We start from the raw sequence: 17,075 nt of genomic DNA on the forward strand, positions 1-17,075 counted from the left end.
TTAAATGAGTCGTGGGCCACTGCTCATTGGAGGACCACTTTAGTCTTCAAGTAGTACAAAATCAAACAAGAAAACTCCCACAAATATTTCCAAAAATGTAGTGTTTCGTTTTTTCTTTTAATTTCAAATATTGTATAACAAAACTGCAAATGTGAAGTAGGGGTGAGGTGGGCTGCAAGTGGGCCCCAGGCCGCAAGTTTGAGACCCCTGCTTTAGAAGTTTACTGTTCCAATTTTGGGTGATGTACATTTTATCCCATAGATGGTGAAGCTTTTTTCTACTGCTCCCTTATTCCCATCTGATTTATTTTAAATACCAGATGTCCTTCCTGACACAACTCCAAAGGGATTTGGCGTGGACCACACTATAGAGTCACTACTCAATTTGAATTTAATGGCAGAAAAGCATCTCATATTTGACAGAGTGCCATTTTTACCACTGTGTAGCATCTCCTCTTTTAACAAGTCTGTTAATGTCTCAGAACTGAGGAGACCAGCTGCTGGACGTCTGGGAGAGGAATGTTGTCTCATTCTTGACTGATATAGGATTCTGACTGCTCGGCACTGCTGGGTCTGACGATGATGATCCACCAAATGTTTTTAATAAGTTAAGTCTGGGCTTTGGGTCAGTTCAGCACTTTTCTACTATGAAGTCATGCTGTTCTAACAGATGCTGAACTTGCCTTACTGAAATTTGTAGTTCTTCCTGAAAATGAATGGCGGTGCATGTTGTTCGCAAACCTATATGCATCTTTCAGCGTTGACGGTACTTTTCCGTGTGCGAGCTGCCATCAGTCACTAATGAACCCTTATACTGTTAAAGATGCAGGATTTTGAACCGAGCACCAACAACAAGCCAGATGGTCTATCCTCTCTTTAGTTCAGAGGATACAGCATCCAAAAGTTTTTAAAAACAATTACAAATTTAAATTTGTCTGACCACAGAACAGTATTTCACTTTGCCTCAATCCATGTTTGATGGGCTTTAGTCCAAAGAAGACAGTGGGATTTCTGTATTATCTTCACGACAGAGCTTTAACCTGCATTTTTGGATGGCGCTGCAAACTATGACCTGTTTCTGGAAGGGCTCCTGAGCCCACGTACTGATTTTCATGACAGAATCGTCTCTGTTTTTAATGCGGTGCTATCCAAGAGCCCAAAGATCACACGCAGCCAGCATCAATTTTTGGCCTTGTCCTTTGCGCAACAGAGATTTCTCCAGAGTCTCTTTATAATATTCAAGATATTTACAATTTTATGTTCAGGAACATTATTCTAAAATCGTTCCACAGTTTGCAGATTGGTAAACCTCTGCACGTGTTTACTTCTGGGAAACTGCGTAAACTGTTGTACTTGAACCCAATCATGCTACTGACATGCTGCTAGCTGCAAAATTCATTTTTAAAGTAATATTTCCAAATATGTGACTCTATAATTAATTAGAGGTGAACACAAGGGTAACAGTGGAGAGGTGCAAGGTATTCAACGGTGCTTTCATAGTTTGAGGTAGCTTCCAGTAACATTCGGTAAACTTGGACAAAAAAAAAAAAAAAAAGAAAAGAAAATATGAGCAAAACTTTTTTTTTTTTTTTTTTTTTTAAACATCCAAAACACTCCAACGGTTTTGTGCACACATAATCTCACTGCAGTCTGTATGTACAGTGGCTTCTTACACACATAGAACATTTGTAATATACTTCAGATTATAATGCAGTATATCCTGCGTTAAATAAGCATTCAGTCTCTTACAGCTGCAGTAATGTTTGGCTCTTTCTTGTACATTTTTTAAGTCCCAGTTCAGCGATGCATCATTATGATTCTAGGAAAAAAAACGGGACATTCAGCTGACTAGCCTCCGGGACTCAAACCAGCTTTGTACGGTCAGTCTGATGGAGCCTCTGTCTGCTTGAGCTTTAACCCACTGATTAGCCGGAGACTCTACATTCATGTAGCCTGTAAGAAACACAGAACAGGGCACATAAAAGTAGGAGGAAAACAAAGCAGAGGCGGATTATGAACAGAACATTGTGTATGGGATTACTTGTTTTAGGATATGGCATTAACTGTGCCACAGGGAAGCGTTATAAAGAAGGTTACGAGCTTACCAGTAACGGTGGTGTGGCCTTCAGACGTGTTGTTTTCTACTCCATGGAGAACAACCTCTGGGCTGATATCCACCGACGTCCCACAAAGCCTCACCCTAGCTCTTAATGAGGACGGCACACGCACGCTCACCGCTCCTACGTAAGACACAGAACGAAGGAGAAAAACAATATGACTCAAAAGATGTAACAAAGAAAGTTGTGTCAAATAAAGACAAAGTTGTTCTTGTAATGTGTGTTTACCTTGCTGACTGTGAAGCTCAGCACTGCCACCGTCTCCCACGTAGACATCGATGCCTCCGCTGTCAGAGGAAACCTTCAGGAAGCTATTTGAACCATCTGAAAAAGCAAAGCCTCGGGTGTTTTGTTTTGCTTCCACTGACGGAGACCATATAAAGGGCAATGTGCAGTCGGTCGACTTGCTCACCTATAACTGTATCTCCACACGCGTTCTTCACAGTAGTCTCACCTTTAATTAATGAAAGCACATAATTAATGATAACACTTCTAAGACTGTAGATATCACAAGCCTGCAGCTCTAAGTCAACAAGATAATTGTTTCCATGCATGTGTTGGAGTCTGAGGCTCATCATTATCAGGAAGAAAAGGAAACGTCTGCATCAATGGTGCATTTTTCTTACTACACATCACAAAACTCTGATCTCATCTTGACTTTGAAGAATTAGTCTTCTTAAAACTACATTGTTTCATAGCTTTTCAGAAACGAGTAACAAGCTGGATAAGCGGATAAATTACAACCACATTGCAGTTAAAATCACCTCTGCTTCGAGCCCGGGATTCCAGACATACCAAAGTCCTGCTTTACCAAGCAAGTAACATAAAGCAGCTGAGTACAAAATGTGCTGCAATGTAATATAGTGTGCAAAAAATAGCAACCTCTTTGTGTCTGTGAAGGTTCTCAGTCATCTCTTTGTGCAGATTTACCCATTTTGTGTTACTTTAGATTATTATTGCCTGTGTGTTAACCTGCCAACAGTATTTTAACACTCAGGTCGGTTCTATTTGTTCCAATTTCACACACTGTTGGGATCAATAGCTGGCAATGAGATCTTCATTTGATATTTTTATCCACTGGCAAAAAATATATACATTTACTTAAAAACTAAACTATCATAATCTAAACAATCTAATGTGTAGTAGAGTCTAAGTATTTAATTGCTTATTGGCTCACTTTGCATTGGACTCTGGCTTTCGTAATAACCACACATGTAATTTCATTAAGCTACAAGTTTTTATTAAAAATGAATGATGGACGCTCGCTTTTGCTCACCGTGCACGTGCCCTAGGTTCACTCTCCCCGAACGGGATGAGATGCAGGTGGACTCCGCATAGATGGCTTTGACCTTCAGAGGGCCGTGCTCTGTTGACACATTCATCTTGGTGCCCTGGAGCTTCTTGACATCCACTGCCTGTAAACGTACAACTGATCACTACACAGGGATGTACACGATGTATAATCGCAGCTTTTTTGATGTTGTTTGTTTTAAGTAATAGCCACAAAAAAAAAAAAAAAAGGAAAACATGAAACTCAACACTGCTAACGCGTATTTCAGGGTACTGCTGCCCCCTAATGACTGCTGAGTATAAGGACTAACACGTAGAAATAACAGTCATCCTTACACTGTCTCCCCCAGTGCTGATGACCACGTTGCCATTGATTGTGCCCACACCTGTAACATGCCCTTCGTGGGATTGCACCTCAACCTGATGAGCCTGAAATAAGACAGGAAAAGATGAGAAAGGGCGCTCTTTTCAGGATGCTCACAGTTTGCATAGAGAAGACAGATGATTTGAAATAACAGTAAAGGGACAACTGACACTGAACAAAGGTGGTGGCCTACAACATAAACTGCCAGCTACCTGTGATCCAGTCTTGAGATGTCTTTCCAACAACTTGTACCTTGACCGGTGTGACCTTAATGACTCACAGGACAATTTTCAGGACTACCTCCAAAGGGTGTAACTTCAGGTATTTTGACGTAAAAAAGACTAATTATACTGTGAGCCATTTCAAGTATTACATTAGTAATTTAAGTAGTGCATAATTTCCAGGATTGTTAAAAAAACAAGTCCTCATGACATATTTTATATGTAAGGCAAGGCAAGTTTATTTATATAGCAATTCAATTCAACAGCAAAGTGATTCAAAGGGTTTTACAGAGACATTAAAAAACAAAAACAAATAAGAACCATAAATAAAAGAGGACAGCTGAATAGCGGAGCATGCATGATGCACATCAATATAATGGATCATGCAAAATGTAAAAAGGCAAGGTGAAGCCACTACAATATAAAGGTGCAGGGCATTTACAGTGTAAGATGGGGAAATTTTGTTTGTCTTTTCACTAAAATACCCAGAAACTACACATTACTTAAAACTGCTTGGAGTATAATTATTTCTTCGTTCCTGTATAAACTTGAATTTTGAATCTTGAATTTTAAATGCATCGTAATTTCAGGTAAAATACATGGAAAATCAGTTTAATTGAATTACAACCTGATTCACAGGCCAGTGAAGAAGTCCACTTGCCTTCAGCTCAAGTGTTTAAGGATCAACAGTCACAGTCAGTAAATGTTTTGATAGATGAAGGTCAGGGCCGAGCTGTTTTAGCAGAAGAGTGTGTGGTTTGGCTTTGTCTTTGTAACATAAGCAGGCTGGAGAAAGACATAGTGTGGGTAAATTGCTCCAACAAGTAGGACCGACTAATTGCAGGCCTGACATGTGTTGCCAATACCCACCTTGACAGAGTGCAGCAGGCAGTTCCCCTTTTCTGTTCGCACCTTGCAGATATCACACTCCATATTCTTAACTTGCACGCTTCCCTTTCCTTGAGTAGTAATGAAGAGATCTGACAAAATTTCACATACAGAAATTATTCAAAGACGCAGAGCGCAGAATCACTTTAGTGTGGATCCCCTGTCATAGACACACTCACTGCTTTTGAGGGGTGCAGACATTTCGATGGACACGTCGCTGTCCACCGTCTCAGCGGATATTAGGAGCTCTTTGCTCCGGTCATCATAGTGGACCTTTAACCGGTCCAGACTGACTTCCTGCTCCTTGTCTGGCCCGTGGACTGTTATGAAGGCTCGATCAGCCTCGGGGTAGGTGTGCGGGTCCAGCGGGTGGATGGATATGTTGCAGCCTATCTGTGCGCGCACCGTGGTGAAGGGGCTCACTGACAGATCCCACCGCCTCAGAGGCTGCTTCACCTCTTCATGAGCAGGAGACTTTAGAGGGGCAGAGAACGAGAGCGAGCGTGGAGTGTGCAGAGGACACCGGGTGGGTGTGAGAGTCTTGGGGCTGACCGTCAGGGACCAGCAGCGGAGAAGCCCGACAGACCCCCGCTGACCTGCTGATCCCCAAAACATCTCGGTAAATCAACTAATCCACGCCTGACTGTAGCCACAAGACACACTATAAACACGCCATTCACTCGAGATCCGCGCAAGCACGGTTTCAAGACAAAACGTTTCCGGTATGACATTTCAGATTAAAAGCTTCATGAAAAATATGTGCACAAGAGATCCTAAAAACTGTATATACTGTGTTTACAGCACCTCGGTAATAGCTCTTTCAACACTAAACTCTTATTCATTTACCTTTCTGTGCAATATGTTTATGTTATAAGCAGAAACACTTGTCCTGAGGTTTGCAGTGAGAAAGTGCTTCGTTATGGGTTCAGAAAAAATATTTTTATTTCAGGAAGACAGTTTTCTGGGCACATTCGCAAATCCGGTCCGCATTAAATCCTGACTCTGGCATCTGCCAGTCATTTATTGTATGCATTAATTAATCACAAAGATGTCGTCACAGGATTGAACTAATTTTCTCGAGGTGGGCGGATTGATCTAAATAGCAGTATTATCGATACCAATGTTGGTATCATATCATTGTAGCACTGTAGGATCGATACATTGTTTCTATCATCTAAGTTCAGTGTATCGTCCACTGAACAGTGTGAAATTAATGATTTATTTGTTTTAATGAAAAATATACCTCAAACATCCACTATGAAAAGCATCTGAACCTTTTTTGTGTTTACTGTCATGTCTATTTTAGTTATAGTCTATAGCACATAATTAGCACCTTTTGTTAACTAATTATTAATCACAGGGATTTGATGGTCATTAAAATTTTGGATCATACCAAAATCTACTAGTAATTTCTCAGGTGCTGACACAAAGTCAGCGTAACAGGACCTATTGCCAGGAATCGGCTGACAAACTTTATTGAATATTTCTAAACAATCTTTCAAAAGAAACATCATATTTGCTTTGCACTAAGCTCAAGCTTTCCAAAACCTCTGCTACTCTCTATGCTCTGTGGACTGTCCAATATTAAAAATCATACTTTTCCACGTCACCTTACTTTTTATTTAAGTTTATGATTTTGGGTTGAAGGGAAAGTAATTGACTTCTGGTGTTGCTCCGTGTCACTCTCATACGCTTAACAAACCGGATGTAGAGTCTTGCGTAAACGGCGCAAACTTAGAACCTCCCCTCTACCGGTCCTGTCCAATCAGTAGGATTACGCTATCAGGTCGGAAGTGACGTTAGGTTCGTCGCAAAGGGTGTAGGAAAAAAATGAGTTTGGACCCCTGTTACCGAAGCCTAATATGGTGGAGGTGGAGCAGCCCGTCATGAGTCGGAAGACCCTGGTGTTGCACTTCTAGTTATTTTTAATTTAGCTATATTTGTTATTGGATTTTGGCTAATCTGTGCTGCTGATTATTACAGAGGAAAACGAACTGAATGCAAATGCTTCTGTAAACTCATTTTATTCATTTTAACAAAACAAAAGCATTCAACACACCACAGACAGCTTCAATCTATGAACTGCCCTTCCAGTACATGTAATAAAAGTCTCTTATGCTACATACCCGTCACGGTGACCAGATCCCAACATACTACATGTGGGGCAAACCATTTGTTTTGTTACTGACGAAATAAATACAAATAATTACACAAAACTATGCTGGTGTCAGGGTTGGCATCGGTGTGATAGAAATGACGATTTATTTGAAACCGATGCGTATGTAACGAGCTTTCTAGTCTTTGTGCACTCCTATATTTCCTTATTCTACAGTCCTAATACTCCTACTTGTCATTTCTGTTTGATAAGGACGCATCCACGGATCGCCACATGTTTCTTAAAATGCGGGGCCTTGGTTGGAGTGGAGAGGGGCAAAAGGATAAACATGCCGTGAAGTGGGGCACCTGGTCACCTTGGATTCATATCACTGGTAGAAAAATAACTCTTCACATGAAGATTTCCTTCATTTTCAAATTCCCCTCTCGACAAAAGCAATGTTATCACTTTATTATGGAAAGGTTATAAAAGAAACTAGGCAAACCTGCTTTTGTCACTAGTATATACATCCTGTTATTGTAAACAACACATTATAGAAAACACCACAGGGCGGCAGTATTGCCTTACTGGTTAAATAGTGTGGAGCGTACACTAGATTTCATTAAACTTTTATGGAGTATCCTGCGGGCTTATCGTTGACGATGGTATTTAAACCCTTGTTTTCTTTCCCCAGCACATCTTATGGCACAAAGTCTTTAGGTCTGATCATCATCCTCACTCTCTTAAAAGACTGTCTCTCATTGGTGGGGTAGTACTCTGATAATATGTTGTGCCATGTCCCCCAGAAAATCCCATTCCGCACACCTTTGTACCTCCCGTCGTAATATCTCCCGTTAAGGTTTGCGCTCATGCAGGCGTCAAACCACCAGCCGGAGCTGTAGTAGGCCCCGCAGTTCCCGGAGGGGTAGCGGTCGTGGTCCCTGTCCGGCGTGGTGAACGCCCTGTTGCTGTGATCGTACTTTTTGCTGAAGCGGAGAGCATTACCTGCGGTGCCCGAGTAACTGCCTACTGTCAGTCTATAGCGCAGGCGTTCGCTGGCCACCTTGAACTGCTCGTACTGCGCATACCCCGTCAACCCGTCAAAATCCTCCAGCTCCACCCGCAGCACCATCTCCCTGTCGCGGGTCAGCAGGTGGATGATGTTGTTGCCCAGCCAAAACTCCCCTCTGTCAAGCTCCCCGAAGCCGGATTGGTATTCTGCCCAGGTGCGGTTGAAGTTCACGCTGCCGTCCTGGCGGCGCTGCAGGACTGTCCACCCTCCACCCTCCTGCTCCATCTCGCAGTACACCGAGAAGCTACTAGTGCGGAGGTCAGGGGTCACCAGGTAAAGCCCGCTTTTTGTTTTTCCCCTGAGCAGGTGATCTGAGCAGTCTCTCGGTAGCATGGTAACTGTAACACAATGGAAGAAATGACACATTTCTTAAAAAGCCAGTAAGCCCTGATTTATTTAAGCCCTGTTTTCTCTCATCTTCTCTCTCTCATATTCCAGGTGATATTATCATCTCGCAGCTGGGATTTATTCGTGAAATGAGCTGGCTGAGGTCACGAGTGCATCAGGTCAGTGGCTTTTCCACCATAAAAAGAGTTACTGTGTGTGAGGGCCTTCAAAGTGGACCTCCACGGTAGATGAAAAGATATCGTTTAAAACAGAAATGGTGTTGGAGGCATACACGTGAAGGAAGTTTAATAATTTCACCTTTAAAATAATTGATTGTCTAGTCCAACTTTCCTATATTTTCCTCCTGACTTTTAAAAAGAAGGTGAAATGAGGCAATAACAGGCAGTTAGAGAAAGAAAAGCGTGCATTTAAAATCCTATTAACCTTCTGTTTTTACTCTATGATGTCATGGATGCTGGTAAATGTTATTTTAATTAATTGCTGGGGGAAAAATAGCCACTTGTTGAGTTCACTCTCTGTAAACAGCTCTCCACAAAAGGATGGTTTAAAGCTGTTGGTCTTTGCATAGTTGTGGTTTTATCTTTAGTCATGACATTCATTAGGAGCGACACATTTCACACACATGCAGATTCCTCCTTTGACAAATAATAGCCAGTGATGTATGATACAAATCTGCCCACATAATTATATTATGAGGATCATTAGAGTTTACTATGAGATTGTATTGCTTAATTCCTTTCAGCTTAAGTCATTATTAGTGGTCTTATTTATGTCTTTTTGAGTAGTAATAAAGCAATAAGCATTCAGATACTAATGTGGCACAATTCATTGCACATTTCTCGGCATTTGGGACCTTGAATGTATGCGTGCTTCGCATTTCAAGCCCAGTATAATCTGCATTGATCACTAACATGTCTTGCAGCTGACTGGCAGAAACAGTTTACATTTCACAAGCACACAGAGACAAAACAGGATCAGTGTGATAGAATAAAACAGAATCTCTTGCCTTTAGGTGGTTTGTCTGTTGGCAGTTTGCCGTCCGTGTTGTCAGGCCTGATGCCTCCCTGGTTCTCTTCTGAGTGGTCTTTGTGGTGTATGTTTGGTGGTCTGCCATTAGGACTCAGGCTGTTATTGAAGAAAGCAGCCACCTGGTTGATTTTCACTCGTAACTCACGTGCACTGGGAGTGGAAGCCTCGGCAGCGAGCTCGGGGTGCTTGGGGCCAGGGGTGGTCGCAGTTGTTGACCTGAAGTCAGGGCTGGGTGGAGAGATGGTGTGAGATATGGGAGAAGGAGATGTAGAGAATGCAGGAGCTATTTCTTCCATCTTGTGATGTTTCTCAGTTTGTGTGTCTGAGCCAGAATTTGTCTTTGACTTTGAGGATCCTGGAGTGGTGCTAGGGAAAACACTTGTGAGGATCCCACTGATGATTTTGTTTGGTTTTGTTGTCATTGGGATTGATGCTGGTTGACTGGCTGTTTGTGGCCTCAGATCAGACACAATCCTGTTGTTTGGGCTCATAGTGGAATCTTTAGGCTGACTTTGAAGGTGAGGGAAGGCTCCATTTTCCAGACTGTTGGAGGTCTTTGGACCTGGAGTGACAGTTTTACTTAGACTGGGATTGAACTCTCTGTCCCCTGGGGAATGAGTCACTTCAGCAGTATGCTTTATGGGGCCAGATGTAGAAGGCGTGTTGATTTGAGAGGTTTGGGTGTGATCTGAAGTAGTCCAGCTGATGTTAGGTGGATCTGTTTTGGTCTTTGGACTTAGCTTTGGTTGCACTGCTGGTTTTGGCCTTTGAACTGGTGGTGCTCCTGGCCTAACTGTAGGCATGCTTCGTGGTCGGTAAATGAAGGGAAGCCTTGGTTTTGACGTTCTATTGGACTCTGCCCGAGGTGCAGGCTTGGCATTCAGATTAGGCGTTTCTCCAAGCTTAGGTGTTTTAAAGTTGTGACTGGTTTCTGGTGGTTTGGGGCCAGTTTTGGGCCTTACATTCGGTTTTGGCTTGAAGCTTGTCCCAGGTTTTGTATGGCTTGGTTGGTTGGGCACTTGATCAGGTTTGGGTTTTGTAGGGATGTTCTGTCTGGTTTTAGGCTTTTGGTTGGGGGGTGTTTTCATGATCTCAGGCATGGTTTTCTTTCCTGGTGTTGGATCTTGATTAGAATTAGACATGTGTGATGGATTTTCATCAGATGTCTCCTTTTGTTTAGGTTTTTCTGTGTAGCTAGCTGTTGGACTTTCTTTTGATTCAGGCTCTTGGACAGGTTTGGGTTTTGTGGAGATCTTCTGTCTGGCTTTAGGCTTTTGGTTGGGGGGTGTTTTCATTAGATCCGATATGGTCTTCTTTCCAAATGTTGGATCTTGATTAGAATTAGAGACGTGTGAGGGATATTCATCAGATGTCTCATTTTGTTTAGCTTTTTCTGCATAACTAGCTGTCGGACTTTCTTTTGATTCAGGCTCTTGGACAGGTTTGGGTTTTGTAGGGATGATCTGGGTGATTTTAGGCTTTTGGTTGCCAGGTGTTTTTGGTAGATCAGGCATGGTCTTTTTTCCAGATGTTGAATCTTGAGTAGAATTGGAGATGTATGAGAGATTTTCATCAAATGTCTCCCTTTGGTTAGGTATTTCTGTGTAGCTAGCTGTTGGACTGTCTTTTGATTCAGACGTTTGGGTGGGTTTAGGTTTCACGGGAATGTTCTGGCTGGTTTTAGGCTTTTGGTTGGGGGGTGTTTTCAGTAAATCAGGCATGGTCTTCTTTCCAGTTATTAAATCTTGATTAGAATTAGACACATGTGAGGGATTTTCATCAGATGTCTCATTTTGTTTAGGTTTTTCTGTGTATCTTGCTGTTGGACTTTCTTTTGATTCAGGCTCTTGGACAAGTTTGGGTTTTGTAGGGACATTCTGTCTGGTTTTAGGCTTTTCCTTAGGGGGTGTTTTCAGTAGATCAGGTGTGGTCTTTTTTCCAGATGTTGGATCTTGATTAGAATAGGACACTTGCGATGGATTTTCATCAGATGTCTCATTTTGTTTAGCTTTTTCTGCATAGCTAGCTGTTGGACTTACTTTTGATTTAGGCTCTTGGACAGGTTTTGGTTTTGTAGGGACATTCTGTCTGGTTTTAGGCTTTTCCTTAGGGGGTGTTTTCAGTAGATCAGGTGTGGTCTTCTTTCCAGATGTTGGATCTTGATTAGAATAGGACACTTGCGATGGATTTTCATCAGATGTCTCATTTTGTTTAGCTTTTTCTGCATAGCTAGCTGTTGGACTTACTTTTGATTCAGGTTCTTGGACAGGTTTGGGTTTTGTAGGGATGTTCTGTCTGGTTTTAGGCTTTTCCTTAGGGGGTGTTTTCAGTAGATCAGGTGTGGTCTTCTTTCGCGGTGTTGAATCTTGATTAGAATTAGACACTTGTGAGGGATTTTCATCAGATGTCTGCTTTTGTTTAGGTTTTTCTGTGTAGCTAGCTGTTGGACTTTCTTTTGATTCAGGCTCTTGGACATGTTTGGGTTTTGTAGGGATGATCTGGGTGATTTTAGGCTTTTGGTTGGGGGGTGTTTTTGGTAGATCTGGTATAGTCTTCTTTCCAGATATGGGATCTTGATTAGAATAAGGCACTTGCGATGGATTTTCATCAGATGTCTCATTTTGTTTAGCTTTTTCTGCATAGCTAGCTGTTAGACTTTCTTTTGATTTAGGCTCTTGGACAGGTTTTGGTTTTGTAGGGATGTTCTGTCTGGTTTTAGGCTTTTGGTTGGGGGGTGTTTTTGGTAGATCTGGTATAGTCTTCTTTCCAGATATGGGATCTTGATTAGAATAGGACACTTGCATTGGATTTTCATCAGATGTCTCATTTTGTTTAGCTTTTTCTGCATAGTTAGCTGTTGGACTTACTTTTGATTCAGGTTCTTGGACAGGTTTGGGTTTTGTAGGGATGTTCTGTCTGGTTTTAGGCTTTTCCTTAGGGGGTGTTTTCAGTAGATCAGGTGTAGTCTTCTTTCGCGGTGTTGAATCTTGATTAGAATTAGACACTTGTGAGGGATTTTCATCAGATGTCTCCTTTTGTTTAGGTTTTTCTGTGTAGCTAGCTGTTGGACTTTCTTTTGATTCAGGCTCTTGGACATGTTTGGGTTTTGTAGGGATGTTCTGTCTGGTTTTAGGCTTTTGGTTGGGGGGTGTTTTTGGTAGATCAGGTATAGTCTTCTTTCCAGATATGGGATCTTGATTAGAATAGGACACTTGCATTGGATTTTCATCAGATGTCTCATTTTGTTTAGCTTTTTCTGCATAGCTAGCTGTTGGACTTACTTTTGATTTAGGCTCTTGGACAGGTTTTGGTTTTGTAGGGATGTTCTGTCTGGTTTTAGGCTTTTCCTTAGGGGGTGTTTTCAGTAGATCAGTTGTAGTCTTCTTTCGCGGTGTTGAATCCTGATTAGAATTAGACACATGCGAGGGATATTCATCAGATGTCTCATTTTGTTTAGCTTTTTCTGTGTAGCTAGCTGTTCGACTTTCTTTTGATTCACGATCTTGGACAGGTTTGGGTTTTGTAGGGATGTTCTGTCTGGTTTTAGGCTTTTCGTTAGGGAGTGTTTTCATTAGATCAGGCATGGTCTTCTTTCGCGGTGTTGAATCTTGATTAGAATTAGACACTTGTGAGGGATTTTCATCAGATGTCTGCTTTTGTTCAGGTTTTTCTGTGTAGCTAGCTGTTGGACTTTCTTTTGATTCAGGCTCTTGGACATGTTTGGGTTTTGTAGGGATGATCTGGGTGATTTTAGGCTTTTGGTTGGGGGGTGTTTTTGGTAGATCTGGTGTAGTCTTCTTTCCAGATATGGGATCTTGATTAGAATAAGGCACTTGTGATGGATTTTCATCAGATGTCTCATTTTGTTTAGCTTTTTCTGCATAGCTAGCTGTTGGACTTTCTTTTGATTCAGGCTCTTGGACAGGTTTTGGTTTTGTAGGGATGTTCTGTCTGGTTTTAGGCTTTTCCTTAGGGGGTGTTTTTGGTAGATCAGGTGTGGTCTTCTTTTGCGGTGTTGAATCCTGATTAGAATTAGACACATGCAAGGGATTTTCATCAGATGTCTCATTTTGTTTAGCTTTTTCTGTGTAGCTAGCTGTTGGACTTTCTTTTGATTCAGGCTCTTGGACAGGTTTTTGTTTTGTAGGGATGATCTGCGTGATTTTAGACTTTTGGTTGGGGGGTGTTTTCGTTAGATCAGGTGTGGTCTTCTTTCGCGGTGTTGAATCTTGATTAAAATAAGACACTTGCGTTGGATTTTCATCAGATGTCCCACTGTAGCCAGGTTTTTGGTCAGTTGTCGTTTTTTCTCCACCTTTTGACCATTTTTCTATTTTTTGATTTTGGTCCGGCTTCTCAGTTTTTGGATTATGGACTATTCCCTTCTCGGATTTCGGTTCAATCTCGGTTTGATTAGTAGCAGTAACTTGATCAGGATATTCATCAGATCCGGCCGTGTTTGCATTCTGAGGTCTGTGATGTGGCGGAGGTGTCCAAATAGGAGTCACAGTCTTTTCATTAGGTTTTGACTTTTGAGTAGGTAACTTGTTTTGATCAGATGTATAATTTTGGCCATATTTAGGTATAGAATCGTTATTCAAATTTTGATCAGTGGGTAAAATATGAGGGGGAATTCTTTGCTTAGGTTTTGAAGTTTCGACTCCTTTTGGGTCTTTGCCAGGTTGAGGTTTAGGTCTTTGGTCGATTCTGGGTTTGTGGTGAAAAGGATGCTTCTTTTGGTTGTATTTTGGTCTTTTGCCAGGCTTTGGTCCTTGGCCTGGCAGAGGTTTTGCTCCAATCTTAGTATTTGAGCTGATGTTCTTTTTAGCTGTCCAGCGGCTGTCATCTATAGCTCCTACAGTTAAATCCTGATGATGAGCTGTGGTGACTGTAGTTGTCGTAGTTGAACTAATGTGACTGTGGAGGCCTGACCTGGATGTAGTAGTTTGATTGGTTATGTGTTGTCCACTCCCTGTGCTCATTGTAGTTTCTGTGTGAGTATTTGCATCAGCTTTTGGAGGCTTAGAAATCCCAGCTGCTACAAGGCCTGTGTTTTGGGTTGTTATCTCGTGACTGACATCTGTGATATAATGCAAGGTGGAGCTGGGCATTGGGGGAGATGGAATAGATGACGTAGCTTCATTCGAGTCCACAGAGTCTAGCCCTAGAGCTATATTAATTGTAGAGTGAGGAGTTGGGCTGATTGAAACAAAGTCTGTCCTTTTAGTTGCTTCGCTGGATGGTAATTCTCTATCGTCTCCCTCTCCACTCTCTGTCTCTTCGTCTTCTGTTTTGATCTCCTTTCCCGTCTCTCTGCCCTCGCCCCCCTCTTTTATAGTCTTTTCTTTTTCAGTGTGCCTGATTTTTTCGGTCTGTTTTCGTTCCTCATTATTTTGCTCTACTTGTACTCTCTTTTCCATTTCCTTTTTCTTCTCCTCCCTGCTCTGCTCTTGCTCCTGATTTGTATTCTCATCATGGTTCTCTGACATCTTTATCCTATCACTGGCTGCAGTTTGGGTCTCTGTTTCCTCTGTTTTATCTTGCCACACGTGATGACCACTTTCTTCAGTTTTATTTACATTAGTGAAAGTCTTTCTTTCTTTTCCATGCTCCAGATTATTCTCTTGATATCCCTTTGAATTCTCTTCTCCGGCGGTGTCTTTATTTCTGTCTCTCTCCCCCTGCCTATTGTTTTTGTCAGCAACATTTTCTCCTACTGTTCCCTCATTTACACCACCAGTTGTTACCTTTGTTGGAACTACTTTGTCCTTTCCTTTTCCTCTGTCTGATTGAGTTGTTCCGTCAGTTTCCAGCACTTCTGTCAGAGTTTCTTTTATGAGTCCTCCATTGCTCTCTCTTTCTGTCTCCCATTTCTTTCTTTCTTTCTCTTCCAGAGTGCCTGTTTTTTCCGAGTCTCCATCTCCTTCCATAACACTGACTGTGCTGCACTCTTGTTTAAAACCATTCTCTTGAAGTCTCTCATTCACCCAGTTTCTGTCATCCTCACGTCTATCCGTCTCCTCACTCAGCGTCTCACGCTCATTCTCTCTGTGCCTTCCACACTCTCTCTCAGTTTGGCTTACTGTACAGTCTGCGCAGATCTCCCGCAGTTCATCCACACTGTCCTTCAGCTTCTGCAGGTCCTCCACGATCTTCTCCAGCTCTTTGAGCTGCTGTGGCAGGTGAATCCTCAGCGGTGGCAAAGTGAGTAAGTAAGGGCACGTGTTCTCATGCTGCACCTGTCTGCACTGCCCCCCAGGCGTCAGTGTTACAGTGCAGGGACCAAATCCTTTATCCACAAGGAGTATTCCTTCATCAGAGTCTGCTGTGATCCAAGAAAGACTTGAGAAGGCCAGCAGGGTCCCACATACGCACAGGGCTGTTAACCTCATTGCAGCCTGAGAGCAAAGAGTGAAGGGAGAGGAGGGAGAGAGTGTAAAAACACCCACCTCAGTTTGTGAGAAGCGCAGCGAAGGAGGAAAGGTGGGAGGGAGAAGAGGAGGGAGTGGGAAATGATGGAGCTGTGCAGTGAAAAGTGAATCTGTGAGATATCTGAGAAAAATGAAGGAAGGAAGGAAGGAAGAAAGAGGGGAAAATAAAACAGAAAAGTGAGAGTAGGTACGTTTTTAAGATAGTGAATGATATGGATGAAGCGTGAGGAAATCCGAAGATATTTCTGCCTCATAATATAAGCAGAATTAACTGCAGCAGTTAGTAACCACTTGGGAAACATTATAAAACATGGAAACTTTAGAAAGCACATGTCTTAACAATTTATTGGATTACAATTGATTCTAATTCCACTCACATCAGTTAATGAAGAACATTTGCAACACATTCTCCCTCTATGCTGTAATGATAAATGTATCACGGACTTGAATATGCATGTGTGTCGCAGTTGCTTTGGCAAGAGCGTCCCGAGCTTCCTGACAATGCGTACACAAACATGTGAATGGCACATGTAACATTTGAAGCAAAAAAGCTGCTGCTGGACTGAAGCCAAGAGGCTGTTATTCAGATTTGAATGGGCATGCTTCATTTTACTGTAAACTGTGAGGCTTAGTTCAGCTCATGATTAATGGTGGGCAGGAATGTCTGATTTATCTAAGAAGACCATTTGATTAAAACACAGTTCCAGAAGAGATAAATATCTCGTGTACTATTGACTTTATTCGGACAGTTCTAATCCCCAACAAGTGTCAGGGATCGGTGAGGCAATCTCTGGGTGGAGAGGTTGATCTGACTATGTACAGACTGTTCATCTGTATTTGGGGTCTTGGCTAATTCGTTTTGTCTACATATAGTCAGAAAACAGGAAAGAGAGAAAACCGAGTCACATGAACTAAATGAGGCATCTGCTTCACAGGGAGTTTGGATAATGAGGCTTTACTTTCTCGGACCACGGGTGTAAATGTCAGTCCCACAACAGGATATGAGATATGAGTGATAGCATGCAATGCCAGTGTTTGATGTTTCAGAAATGTGTCTGTTTTTAATGTTTGTTAGACCACTAAAATGATCTTACTTATCGACCGAGACATGATCTCTGCGCACTTTTTTGTCTGTGTCTATTTGACCAGCTGAGAGATTTCTCAGCTGTCCTTTAATAATGACAAAGGAAACCATTTGTTTAGTGAGAGCACCGTGGGAAG

General features: G+C 42.0%; 2 protein-coding genes and 1 long non-coding RNA gene across 3 annotated transcripts; 1 reads left to right on the forward strand and 2 right to left on the reverse strand.

Annotated features, from left to right (window-relative positions):
- Positions 1-303: 303 nt before the first annotated feature.
- On the reverse strand, positions 304-5,593 carry fam185a (family with sequence similarity 185 member A). The gene is made up of 8 exons (XM_085411962.1): positions 5,059-5,593; positions 4,862-4,971; positions 3,743-3,835; positions 3,393-3,531; positions 2,529-2,570; positions 2,345-2,440; positions 2,105-2,239; positions 304-1,952 (listed from the first exon to the last, which is right to left on the reverse strand). The coding sequence occupies exons 1-8, from the start codon at positions 5,492-5,494 to the stop codon at positions 1,840-1,842; spliced, it is 1,164 nt and encodes a 387-aa protein (XP_085268088.1). The 5' UTR covers positions 5,495-5,593; the 3' UTR covers positions 304-1,839.
- LOC146664726 (uncharacterized) lies at positions 5,361-7,895 on the forward strand. Its single transcript, XR_014912523.1, has 3 exons — positions 5,361-5,498; positions 7,248-7,368; positions 7,781-7,895. It is a non-coding gene; the product is annotated as an uncharacterized LOC146664726 (long non-coding RNA).
- On the reverse strand, positions 6,325-15,932 carry LOC146664727 (uncharacterized). Its single transcript, XM_085411970.1, has 2 exons — positions 9,401-15,932; positions 6,325-8,384 (listed from the first exon to the last, which is right to left on the reverse strand). The coding sequence occupies exons 1-2, from the start codon at positions 15,813-15,815 to the stop codon at positions 7,675-7,677; spliced, it is 7,125 nt and encodes a 2,374-aa protein (XP_085268096.1). The 5' UTR covers positions 15,816-15,932; the 3' UTR covers positions 6,325-7,674.
- Positions 15,933-17,075: the final 1,143 nt, after the last annotated feature.

Source organism: Rhamphochromis longiceps, linkage group LG7 (genome assembly GCF_057381845.1).
Source record: "Rhamphochromis longiceps isolate RC_006_pf linkage group LG7, R_longiceps_female_GT1.1, whole genome shotgun sequence".
Taxonomy (NCBI): Eukaryota; Metazoa; Chordata; class Actinopteri; order Cichliformes; family Cichlidae; genus Rhamphochromis; species Rhamphochromis longiceps.